General features: G+C 35.9%; 1 protein-coding gene across 7 annotated transcripts in view; it reads right to left on the bottom strand.

Moving 5' to 3' along the window:
* The window catches only part of LOC131078860 (dual specificity protein phosphatase 1), a 109,815-nt gene that overhangs the window by 71,401 nt on the left and 24,663 nt on the right, over positions 1-13,751 (bottom strand). For 6 of the 7 annotated variants that reach the window (XM_058016682.2, XM_058016681.2, XM_058016676.2 and 3 more), the window contains exons 2-4: positions 8,935-9,140; positions 4,745-4,880; positions 3,635-3,755 (exon numbers count right to left, since the gene is read on the bottom strand). In XM_058016682.2, coding sequence (XP_057872665.1) covers positions 3,635-3,755; positions 4,745-4,880; positions 8,935-9,039 — 362 coding nt within the window. In that variant the 5' untranslated portion in view covers positions 9,040-9,140. Of the gene's footprint in view, positions 1-3,634; positions 3,756-4,744; positions 4,881-8,934; positions 9,141-10,325; positions 10,468-13,751 lie in introns of all 7 variants that reach the window. The other variant, XM_058016678.2, reaches the window with a different exon arrangement.

Below are 13,751 nucleotides of genomic sequence, written 5' to 3'. Positions count from 1 at the left end.
ATTAGGGATTTCCTTATTCAAGAGAGAATAGGATACTCAGCATTCTATTATGTGTTGATCGGAGAGAGTTGATAATCCGACTTTAGCCACTCTACACTGAGCAGCTGGTTGTTTTGTCTCAACATATGAATCGCCCCTATTATTTCCTCATGTCTCCTACTCCTCTAAATTGTCACGACTTACAAGGGAAACATTTCAAGATAGAGTGGCTACAAATGAATCCAACCTGTCATACCACCCAACACCAATCTCACAAGTGCAGCCCCATCACTAGTGCAGTCTGCAAACTCCATTGGTACAACATATACTCTCCTTTAGAATGAGTGGCTACCATATTCAATTAAAAATAGGATGTTTAAATGTACTCCAATACTTCTCTCTGCTCTTGAATTAGAGAAATGAGTACATGCTTTGCAATTGTAATCAATAAATCTCTCCACTTCAACACAATCTCGAAATGAAGGTTTGTTCACAAAATCCAAACATTCAGACCATTTGTGAATCCTATATAAATCCACCCGTAAATTGGCTAGGAGGGTTTATGTCCTCAAAACCAATCTTGCCAAAGGTTTTTGTCCTAGGCAAAAGATGAACCAGTTGCTTACTTTTCAAAGCTGGGGTTTTACAAATGAAAGATGCCACGAATGCACTTTCACCTCCTTTCCCCCTTTTATACACTTTTTGGAAATAATAAAATATCATTTTCAATAATTTTTTATTTTTCCTCCAAAAATGAATTTATAGTTTTTATATTTTGGGCCCCACAAAAGTAACTTTTTAATTAAACTATCCAACTTAATAAACAATTTTATAAGGAGTTGTTGCAAAGTAATCTCATAGAATATTATTTGGAAGGTAGGAAGGGAAGACCAATTTTGGTAGGATAGATGGATGAAGGATACAACCTTAAAGGATATTCATCTATACAACCTTGTGGGTGTGTTGGTTAAGGATAATTGGATGGAAGGCCGAAATTGGAAAAAAAATTCCCTTCCCCAGTGCCCAAATTACAAGAAACTTATGACTGTATACAAAAAAACTCCTTTCCCTAGTGCCCAAATTACAAGAAACTTGTGACAGTATACAAAAAAACTCCTTTCCCCAATGCCATAATGTAATCTTGGCCATTGATCTTGAATCAATCTGGGCCATTGAATTGTAATTGGGATGTCTATATAAGGCATTACCATCTCATTTGTAAAAATTAATAGTTAATTGTTTAGTAATAATTCATAGTTAGCAGTTAGCAGTTAGCAGTTAGCAGTAGAGTAGGAGGAGAAAGCTCGAACTTGTTGCCAAGACTTGTTGAAATTAATACATGATTTCCATTGAAGTATGGTAGATCTTTATGTGTTGTTTAAACATTTTGTGTGGTTTCTTGTTACTTCTCAAATATAGTTGAAGTTCATTGATTATAATGGAGAAATGTGATGATATTTTGATGGAATTCCAATTCATACCATTTGGAATTTGTTGATTGCAAGTTGTAGCGTATGGTCAGTTTGAACCTAATTTAGCACAAGTTCAATTGTGGATGTTCATTTGAATCGCACCAGTCTTGGGTAATTGATGAATGTTTAAAATATGAAAATACTTCATTATCCTTTGGAGATTGCATCAGTTTTGTGTAGTTGTTTCCTCATGGCGAAGCAAGGCTTGATAATGGAATCCATCTATCGAAGCATCATCCTCTATCATCATTGTCCTTAGGATTAGATCAGATTTCTTAACCGTTTGTCCTTTTGTCCTTTATTTTCCAAGTCCGTTTAGTATTCCACATTCCAGCTGTTTTGCAAAGCATAACTCCCTTTGTGATTACCAACATTGCCATTATCACATCAATACACTAAATCTATCTAGAATATAAAGTCGATTGTTTGCATTGTAAACCTTGAAGTTGCCTTATTTGATTATATTCTTTAGCATATTAGGTTTCTTTGTTCAAGAGAGGATAGAATAGTTGGTATATTATTTTGTGTTCGAAGTGTCGTAAAAAACACATCAACACCACTCACTCCACGTACGTGTTGTGCCTTCTTCATAGATGGTGTTTGTCTCTCACGACAACATCTTCTGCTGACACTTCTAATTTTACTTCTTGCAAGACTGCAATTCCTCGATTCTTCGAAACCATCGTCAATGTTCACTTTGCTCTCTATGTTTGCGAGATCTTCTCACCGATCCCTCTCCCTCCTTAGACCACTTACAATATGTATTCAGTCTTTCTTTGGCCATAGGGGAACTAATTGTCAAAGGTAGTACGCTTGCCTGTATCACATTCTTCTTCCTCCATCCAGTTCCTTTCCTCATACCATTGTAGTATCTACTGCCAAAATTGCTCTCAATCCCTTTCTTCGTGAAGATCTCGAAGGGCAATAAAGTTACGTGCCAACAACCTTGGTAGCCTTCGAAGGAGATGATAAACCTCATCATTCACTATCAGGTTATCTCGAATGGTGCTCTCAAGGACCTCTCACTGGAGAGCCTCCCTTCGAATGTATGAGTTGACGGATACTTCCAACAAGTATACCAAGTCTTGCATCAATTTTTCTTCTGTCATGTACTGTCATGTACTCTTCCTCTTCCTCTTCAACTTCAGTTACTTAAAGTTCTTCGATCAGTTGGCCCATTACATCGACATACTACCTATTTGTGAATTATATTTCCCAGATTCGTATCAGCAATGGCAGCAAATGTTTGCTGAAGTAGGGTAATGTTACTTAACATATAGAGTAAACGAAATATGTAACTAAAGAACATAGAGCATCAGAGAATAGAATACCAAGTACAAAATAGTTTCATTAAGATAGATAATTTATTCCAATATGCAATGTGTACATGACAATAGTATTAGTAACAGATCCCTGAGACATCCAAAATGTCTCAATACATTAATAGTCCGCGGTTGGTTAAAACTTAAGATTACCAACCGTCAAGAATTGCCAAGTAACAACTACTCATCAGAGACAACAACCACGGTTACATAATATAGACAACTAACTACTACATACTACCTTTGGCTAACCAACATTTACTTATAACAACTTGGCATAATCTGCCAATTACAAGAAAAATCTATTGTAATATAACTCAACAAAGAATCATTGTGGAATTTGTTGGGTTTTGAGATTCATTATAAAAGGTTTAATTAGGGTTTTTGCATAATATCTTTATCAAGTATAGAACATATTGAATACAACTAATCCTCTTTACTTGCATTGATATTTAGTGGCCCTACTTCAGCGATTAGATTCACTTCTCCATTGAAAAAGAGAAATACTAATGAGTATGACACAAATTAATGATAAGTTCATCTAAGAAGGAAGAATCAACTATACATACAATTATTACAGGTCAACTTGGATATTTGGCAGAATGTAAAAAGTTCCATTAAATAACCAAGCAAGACTCTCTAAATTCTCAATAAATATGAAAATTTTGAAAATGAAATATCATTTATCAAATGGTAAATCATATACCATTGCAATCCTTTCAAAACTAGATATGAACATTTTTTGCATTGCCAATGAGTTTCCTCACTAATATGGAAGGAAGAAAATATACTAATGTGCACAAAGACCAAACTGGTTCCATGAGATTTTTGACTACAAAGAACTCAGAAGCAAAAGGATACCTTCTCGATCTTCCCGCAAAGCAATGCACCAAAACACCACCTTCCTCCTGCTTAGCTTCATCAATGAAAGTGAAACACTCCTCGAAATGTTGCTCTAGATCTGTATCCACGCTGTCAAGCACTGAAGAGAATGAAGCCTTTTGCTGTTAGATTTTAGTGAATACAGGCAATTTTGAAACAAGATGGGTTTCTACAGTCTTAAGTGTAGAAATCATCAGAACCTTCTAATTTTTTACAAAAGTAAGGTGAAAGAATCTAACATCCCCAATTTTCACAACAGTGTGCACCGTATATATGAAATGCAATAGACCAAAAGTAAAACAGACACAAAAAATAACTTAAGTTTCTAACAAGATCATATTTATCTTCAGTAAACTACAGTTCTAATCATGGGTGAAAATGACATAAACAGGAAGAAAATCACCATAATGTTAGTTTGTGGGATTATGCAAATATTAACAAATGGACTGTAAGCACAGAAAATAGACATTACAAACTATGCGTTCAAGCATCATTGCCACGAGAATCCAATATATGAACTAGAACCACATCTCCATCTCCATACCCACAATTTGCGGTGTCTAAGTTTATATATGATATGGCCATAACCTTATTAACTTACTAAATATCCTAATTTTAATGGCATCCCCTTCCCCATCCCTATACCCCCACATCTCCAGGTAACTATGCTTTGCAGTTAAGCTTATTTTACAAGCTTCCAAAGCAAGGTAGCTTCGAAGACTTTTAATATTTATAGTTGGGAGTAATATATTGATTTCTACGCATTTGTTGTTTCTGCAATGCATCATTATGTAATATCATTTTCTAGGAATCAACTGCATTAATATTGAATCAATCTTCATCCTAGAATGGTCTATGATGCATTGCTGAAGAGAGATAAATACATTCAGTATAAACAAATATGCATATTTAACAAACATTAGGAATTTAGGAGTACAGGAGAGATATTTCAACGTGTTGTGATAAATTTCAGAGCAAATGCCTAAAACATATGGCAAGCAAATCTGAAGATTCTCCCAGAGCATACAAATGCACACATGTGGATGTAATAAACCAATAGGAAACCAACAAAAGAGTAGAATTACTGGCCTTCAACTTTCTTGTATTTGAAATCATTTGGATATGCAGGTTCCAAAGCATTTGCCACTAATAGGACGTGAGTAACATTCAAGCTCTTTAACACTGATTTATTTTGAGCTGCTCCAATAGAACCGAGAAAGAGACCCTGAAAAGAAATAATCACTTGTTTACAGGCTGTGTGTAAATGTGAAGCTTAGATAACATATACACTTTCCTTGGACCTTTTTAAGAGAACACAGACAACCTTAAAACACAGTCAATATGTTCCTTTGTCATGTTCAAATGTTTTAAGAAAGCATAATGGAAAATTAAAGATATGAAATTTCCACAATTCATGATAAAATAGCTATCTTGTTATTTCTGGATTAGACAATGTAAACATACTTTTTTGTTATATCGATCATCAGGACGAGCTGCTAGAGAAGAGAATTGAAAATCTTAATAAATGCTCATAAAGCTTAGAGAATAAAAATATGTACTGTGGGCATCTTTATTACCACAATTCCTGACAAGAAGAGTGGAAGTAGTGTAGATAATTTTTGATGTTGCTTAAAATCAGGAAGTAAAATCTTAAAGACAGTAGACTTGTTAATATTGTTAATAATTATACTAGATTACAGTTAGTAAAGGAAAGTTGCCATTTATATAGAGGCAGGATTTACTTCCTTTTTATCAAAAAAAAAAAGGATTGAAATGTTTTGTCCCTATACACAACAGATTTTTTTATTTTTTTTTTATTATGTCATGTAAATGAGTTATTTAAATTTTGTCATGAAAGTCATATTTTCTCACATTATGTTATGTAAGTGGTGGTGAGCAGTGTTGTTAGGTAGATCATTAATAAAGTTATGTGGCTTATATTAAATGTTATTAGTAGATTCATTGCATCTGTGGATTCTGGTTATATAGTAACTTGTCTTAGAAGTAATTCCATTTGTTAAAAATAGGTATGCACCTTCTTATTACATATTCAATCGATCAATCATAATACAAGTTCTCATATAAACATAACTAGCAATTGCATCTCGGTATGCAATGGGTATGCCGAAGAGGTGTGAAAGGTCAATTAGGGGAAAATTTGATCAATTTTTTGCATAAATTTTTGTGGTACATGAGATCAATTGGTAGGCCATTTAGAAAATGATTTTGTTTGTGCAACAAAGGTCTCAATGGAGAAGTGATGCTAGCTTCAAATCCACCTTGCATCCACTTACAAGCATCTAATTACAACTGAAACAAAACCTTTGAATTAGGAAGGTAATCAAGTTCCATTACCAACAAAATCATGCTATGTTTGCAATTGGGTGAGAGGGAGAGAGAGGTAGAGATAGGGACAAAATGAGGGAGAGATAGAGAGTGAAAGAGAAAGAGAGGGAGAGAGATGGGTAAAGAGATAAAGATAGAGAAAAAGACAGAGATATAGATAGAGATGAAGACGGAGATGAGATGGAGAAGAAGATGGAGAAAGAGGAGAGGAAGATGGAGAAAAGGAGAGAGATAAAGAGAGAGAGGAGACAAAATTAGATAGATGTGGAAGCTCGAAAAATAAATAGAAAGAGAGAGAGAGGGGGGGGGAGAGATATCAAGATAAAGATAGAGATATTAAGTGATATATAGAGGGACGGAGAGATAAAGTGTTAGAGAGAGAGATAGAGATAAAGAAATAGAGATAGATGGATAGGTGAAAGAAGAGATATGGAGAGATAGATATACAGAGAAAAAGTAATATGAATATAGAGGTCTCAAAGGAGGGAGAGGGAGAAATGGGGAGAGAGATGGATATATAGAGGGAAACATGTCTAGAAATAGAGGGGGAGAGAGGAAGATAGAGGTAGAGAGGAAGATAGAGTGAGAGAGGAAGATAGAGTGAGAGAGGGAAAAAAGATAGAGAGATGTAGAGGGAGAGATAAAGATATAAAGATAGGGGGATAGAAAGGGAGAGATAGAGAGGAAGATACAGAGAGACCTTTATAGAGGAAGAGGGAGAGATGGAGAGAGATATAGATGGTGAGATAGAGTGATAGAGAGATAGAGATACAAGGAGATATAGAGAGAGGGGGGTAGGGAGAGATAAATAGATAGACAAATAGAGAAAACTAGAGATAGACAAATAGAAAAGGAGAGAAACTGAGAGAAATATGGGGAGATAGAAGAAGAGATAGACATATATTTGAAGACGAGAGAGAGAAAGAGAGAGAGATATATATACAAGAGAAAGGGAGAGAGAGGCAGCGATAAAGAGATAGATGGGGGAATAGAGAGGGAATGAGAGAGAGATATGGAGAAATAAAGAGAGAGACAAAGAGACGGAGGGAGAGGTATAGATAGAGGGAAATATAGAGAGATTGAGAGGGATAGGGAGAGAGATAGAGAGATAAGTGGATAGAGGTAGAGAAAGATATGGATAGTAAGAGACAGAGAGAGGAGAGAGAGATCAATTAGATAGAGGAAGAGGGAGTGATAAAGATAAAGGAAATTATAGATAGAAAAAGAGGAACAGGGAGATAGATAGAGAAAGATATGTATAGAAAGAGAAAGAGAGAGGAGCAAGCGGGAGATAGAGAAAAATAGAGAGATAGAGATATCATGCAAGGGAGATGGAGTGAATGTGTGTGTGTGTGTGTGTGTGTGTGTGTGAGAGAGAGAGAGAGAGAGATTGATAATGAGGGGGAGAGAAATATATGGAGATAGAGATGGAGAAGCCAAGAGTGAGAGAAGTAAGGTCTCAGAGACAAGTAATAGAGAAAGGTTTAGAGAGAAGGAGAGCGATAGACAAGGAAAGATAGAGAGATAGAGATAGAGATAGGGAAGATAGAGATATAGAGATATAGGGAGGGAGAAACTGAAAAATAAATTGAATGAATGATTCAATTCAATTGTCTTGCATCCTTCTCCTCAATTTTCAACCATTGATTTCAAAAAGTAGGTTGCACATTTCATATAGGAAATGCCTTCGGCTTTGGATGAGTATTTTCTCCATTGTTTTATTTAATTTGCAGAAGTAAACAACATTCTAGGGTGTCCAAGTGTCCCCATTTGCTTTGTGTAGTTGTGCTTGCTAGTATTGTAGGTATGCTACAGTTGGTATTACAGCACAAGTTATGTAGTTTTATCTATTTTCTTAGGCACTCTAGTGATATCAGAACCAATTTCAAGTGTATAGCACAGAAATAAAGCCATGTGTTGCATGAGTGGTAACTTTATGCTGGAGTGATGGATTTTGGTGAGATTATTTTTCATGGGGAAACAGATTTAGTTAGCTGTAACATGTATAAATATGTCACTTCCGGAATTTTCTACCACCAAAAAAAATTGTAAATTTTATGAAAAAAAAAATTACGAGTTAATATGTTTCAAACACACATCATTACTTTGAGAAAATCCAATGTAATTTATATGATATATTTATAAAAGCTCTATTATAAGTTTCTTCATTTTCAAGGGATACTTATGGGAGACATATAGAAGACGCAAAGAAACTTCATTTGAAGTCTCCTAATGTCTAAAGATGTGTCCATAAAGGTCTCTAAGAAGGTGTTTCTAGTACGGGAGATGAGTACCAAGAGTAAGGGTACGAGTCTCCTAGTAACTATGGATTTTTTACTAATAACAATTTGGAAGAAGTCTACAAGGCTATTGAGTAAATGGCAAAGAACACCTAGTGTTTATGTTGGTGAAAGGTTGTTATAAGATTCTAAACCTATGTTACCAAGTTCTACTACATAGGCCCCTATATTGCATAAACTCAATACTACTTCGAATTTAGATTCAAAACAACCCCCAATTCACCCTAGGTTCAGCCCGAGTACCTCAGGTATCTTGGGTACTGCGGCTCTAGGCACTAAGTATCATCCTTCAATGTCAGATTCTTAGGCACTACTTGTGAAAAAGAATTTTGTGCACCCAACATCTATTACACCCATAATTGGCATTGAGATAGTTTATACAACAAAAAAAAGATCAGTCAACCAAAAGATGTTCAATGATTTTAAAAGAATGAGATATCTGCAGACCTATTGAATTGTAGTTTAACGACAATAACAAATAATTTTTAAGCGTCTCTCATGACTTATCTAAGGCATTTTCTTCCTTAAATTCAAATAAAGGACTCAGCATGAATTGACTGTTCAAAACAAAAACAGTTACTAGAATAAATTATCACGGAGAAACCAAAATTAAAAGTGTGAAGCCCAACTTACAGGTTCAATTTCACACGGTATATTGTCATTTTTAACATATTTTGCTAAATAAAGTGCCCGTATAAATTTTGCCATTCTCTCCTTGCGTGTATCTATTGATGCCATTGATGCCCACAGGCTTGTTTCTTCAAAAATTTCATAGAAAGACAGCTTCACTGTTGGCCTGCTCAAATGTCTACAAATGATCCTCAAGTATTCCTTGCGTACTGGAGAAATAAAAGCAACATTATATTTATCAGCATGATAGAAAAAAGTTCTATCTCGTTAAACTGGCATACTAAAGAGTTTGGAAGTTCAGTTAACACATTGAGCAATAGACTGCCAAGAGACTAATGACTATGCCATGATATTAAACTTAAGCAAATATTTTCCCCATTATGCTACACAAACAACCCTTAATGTATCTGCATGAAAAGCTCATTCTAAGCAAAGATCGTAATACCGTTAATTCCAATTTGACATGGTGAATTCAACATTTCTATGAACCATGCAAAAATACTTGGTATTGAAAATAAAATAAAACAAAAAAAAAACTAAGAAAAGAAGGAAATTATAAATTAAAAAAAAACCTCGAAAATGGTTCACATTTTCAGCAAAACTAAGAAACCAGCTCAAAAAAGAATGAAATTGTTTGTATTTCTGTGGCACGGCCATGTCTTGTACTCAATAATAATAATCAGCAAAACTAATTTTTATTTGTAGCCACATAAAAAAATTAGAAACAAGATGTGTGGGAGCTTCATTTAAAGAGTGAAGATGGACCATAATCAAGTGACAAAGCAATCAACAGTAAAACCCAAAGATCGAAAAGAATCTCTTTTAAGTAGAAATTAAAAATGTTCAGAAATGAATCCCAAAAACACTATTATTGAGACTGAAAATATCCAAATTAAATTAATTTTCTGGTCTCAAACCTCAGGCAACTGGGCAATTCACGGCAACTTCAAAATATATTTGCATTTCATGAAAATATCTAATTCTTCAGAGGCTACAGTTGTCTTGAGAATATAAATTCCTTATTTTTAAATGTTTAGCTACCTTAATTGTCTAGTTTTGACAATTCTTCATGAATCAAAGAAACGTTTTGCCTTTGTTTACTGGATAAAATCAACCCATTATTTGTCAAAAAAACAAGCCAAAAAAATAATAATTATTTCTCCTAGTTGCAGAGGACTCTAGAGAAATTGAAGATCCCAAACCCATAAGATATTATAAAATGATACACCAAGTATAATCTAGGGAAGGCAAGGGTTGTCACTTAATTCAAGTTAATAAAGGAATTCTAATAGTGCCATGTCTAATGCAGTTAGAAATATTCTATCAGCCTGCAGTCTAGTGGTAAAGTGTTAAGTTTCTTGAAACACGACCCAAGTTCAGATCCCAGCAGTCACCTCCAATGATATAATGAATGTAATGCTGATCTGGCTTTGTGTGAGAAGAGGATTGACCTGCTCCAGTAACTAGAGCATTAACCACCAAAAAATTGCAATTAGGGTATATTAAATCTTCAGCTCCTGTAATTGACCTTGTGCTCTGCACCAATCAACAGACAAACGAGTTCATTATTCAAGGAAAATCCAAAAATAGAGAGATTGAGATTTACACAAGGAAGCCAAAGGTCTGCTTAAGATCCCTGCCTATTCCAGAATATGGCATGGACTTTCCAAGCAGAAACAACACAAATAGAAGAGTTCATCTAGATTCAAGCCAGCTTCAATGTATAGATTACAATAATGATCGTGGTTGATAAGAGAAACTACATCAGTTACACTGGAGAAATGCTCATATAAAAAACACCTTAGGTTAAGAAAAGTAACTGAACTTTGTTATTCCCATACAAAAAAATTGTACTGAATCAAGTTTAGCAACTATAAATCCTCACTTATCTATCCTTGATGTGTTCGAAAGTCTTAGCTTCAATGCACCACTTTGTTGGTTCATCTTACTAACACCACAAGATCATCAATACGAACACTTGAAGAATAACCCAACACACATTACATCAAGTGTGGCGACAAGAGAAGCAGTATGGCTTTGCAAGCTTCTTGCTAGGTTGTTTGGACAACCTTGGGAACCCTCGGTCATTTATTGTGACAATCAGAGTTGTATTAAAATGTTTGTTAATCCAGTGTTTCATGACAGGTCAAAAAATGTAGAAACTCATTATCACTATTGTCGTGATATGGTACAGAGAGGTGCCATTCAGCTGAAATATGTCAGCACTAATGAGCAGATTGCAGATGTTCTCATCAAACCTCTAGCTCGAGTGAAGTTTAAATACTTCAGAGAGAGGCTTGGAGTTGTGGAGAACGCAGCCTTGATTAAGAGGGGGTCTCAATCTCAGTGATGCAATCAAGTTGCATCTTCCACCCTCCGCGGGCAATGCAAGGTGGAGTCACCCTCTACGGGCAATGCAAGGTGACATTGTGTCCTCTGGGAGAAGGCTGAGGTGTAAGACCTCTTCCACCCTCTGCGGGCAATGCAAGGTGGATCCATCCTCTGCAAGCAATGCAAGATGGATGTCATGGAAGGTCAATGATGTGTTATGGTTACTTGGTGTTATCCTCCCTAGCTAAGAGGGAGTGTTGAAATTAGTACCTAGCTCGGATTATATCAGCTCGGATTATCAAACTTTAATGTTGCTAAAAGCAATTAAATGTTGATCATTATCTATGCGTTTAAACTCATTAGGGCTGGGCCCATTAAACTGTAATAGGTCTGGACCTATTCTGGGCGGTAAAAGAAAGTCTTGTAATTAATCATGCCCTATATGTAACTTGTGGGGTTTTGGCACGAAGTTAAAGGATAAAATTAAGATTATATGTGCTAGCAGACTTAGGTGAATTAAGGAGGTCAAGTCTCCTATATATATGCAAGTATCATTCATTGTATCTACACATCTTCAGCAAACTTCTCCATTCAGCAAGTTCAATCTTCTATCAACGAAATACTCCTAGCATCAGCGAATCTCCTTCTAGCATCAGCAAACTATTGGAGAAAGTAAACAAACCCTATCCAAGGTCAACAGACTATCTGTCTAGGGCAGCGAATTGATTTGCCAGTGTAGTGAAGCTCATCTACAAGATAGCAGAGGCAGTGAAATCCTTCCTAGGCACAGCGAACATATCCTCAAGTCTGCAATTTGGTGATCAGTGAACTCTTTTGGCATAGCGAACCTCTTCTCACAATCAGCAAACCATCTTGCAGGGTCAGCACACATAACTTCAGGTCTGCAATTTATCAGTGATCAGCAAACTCCATTTGTGGACTGCAGATAAGTTACATGCTTGTTCTATTTGCTGACCTAATACTACTGTGTTAAATACTTAATGTGCTGAAGCTAATTGTAAAGAGACCTACTGATCGTTGATTAATAAGATCTGAGAAATTTGGCTGGGTTTTTCACCTCCAAGAGGGAGGTTTTCCCAAGATAATTGTTTGTGTTGTCTTGTGTTTTGTTTGCATTGTTTACTTTTGAGTTTTATTATTAAGTCTGATCACTAAAATTAACATGCTATCAGAGCTTTAGGTTCATTATAAAGTAATCAAATTATCAGTTATCCTTCACTTTCAGTTTGTTGTTTTAGTTTTGCAAGATGGTTACAGGACTGAAGGTAGAGGACAGACTTGATGGTGCTCTCAATTTTACTTCTTGGAAAGTTCGTGTTCTTCTTGCCCTTTAAGAGATTGAGCTGTTACAGTTTGTGGAAGACAAGGATCTGCCTGAACGCTCAGATCCAAATGAGTTAAAGCTGTTCAAGAAGAATGCTCTTAAGGCAAAGAAGTTCCTAATTGATTCTGTAAAGGATCATCTTGTTCCAGTCATCTCCAAGTTACCTTCAGCCAAGGAGATGTTCAAACACCTAGAAGGAATATACGAAATCAATAACATTAGTCGGGCACTTACTCTAAGGTAGCAACTTCTTCAAATCAAGATGAGCAAGGGAGATTCAGTCATGTCCTTCTTCATGAAAATTTCAGAATTGAAGGACCAACTCAACTCCATTGGAAGTGAAGTTGTGGACAAGGATATTGTCATGATTGCATTAAATGGTCTCCCTAATTCTTGGGATCCATTCATTCAAAGCATAAGCGGGAGAGCTGAATTTCCCTCGTTTGATCGCCTCCGGTATGATTGCATTCAAGAGAAATCGCGCCTAGCTGCAAGAGGACTGCTCAAGGGCACCCATGGAGGTGACCATCATGTGCTTGCATCTCAACATGTCAAAAGAAAGGGTGGTCTTTGGAAGAAGAACAGCTTCAAAAGAGATAGAGACTACAGACCTCCTGCTGCTCATGATTCAAAGAAGAAGCCAAGGGATCTTTCATGTATCCGTTGCTTCAGATGTGATAAGTTTGGACACTATGCTAAAGAATGTCAAAATCTGACCAAGCAAGGAGAAGCAAACCTGAATGAAGTTACAGATTCAGAGGATAATGAAGGCTTCCTCTTCATTTCTGCCTTATCCAGCAATGTGCCAACCGACAGCAACACTTGGTTGATAGATAGTGGTGCATCCAAGCATATCATAGGATACCGGGAGCACCTCTCAAACTTAATGCAAAAAGAGTCCAACCTCCATGTGGTAATTGGTGATGATGCTCGGTATTCAGTAAGAGGTTTTGGCAATACATCTTTAAATCCAAAATCTGGTATCTCTTTGCATCTTAGTGATATTTTTTTTGTTCCTGAAATTAAAAGAAATTTAATCTCTATTTCTGCCCTAGAAGATAAAGGTTATCAAGAAGCATTTTTTGAAGGTAAAGTACTTGCATGGCCTAAGAATTCTAGTTTTAAATATGCTCGTGTTATTGGA

Source organism: Cryptomeria japonica, chromosome 2 (assembly GCF_030272615.1).
Source record: "Cryptomeria japonica chromosome 2, Sugi_1.0, whole genome shotgun sequence".
In the NCBI taxonomy this organism is placed as follows: Eukaryota; Viridiplantae; Streptophyta; class Pinopsida; order Cupressales; family Cupressaceae; genus Cryptomeria; species Cryptomeria japonica.
This window is presented reverse-complemented; position numbering and strand designations above follow the sequence as displayed.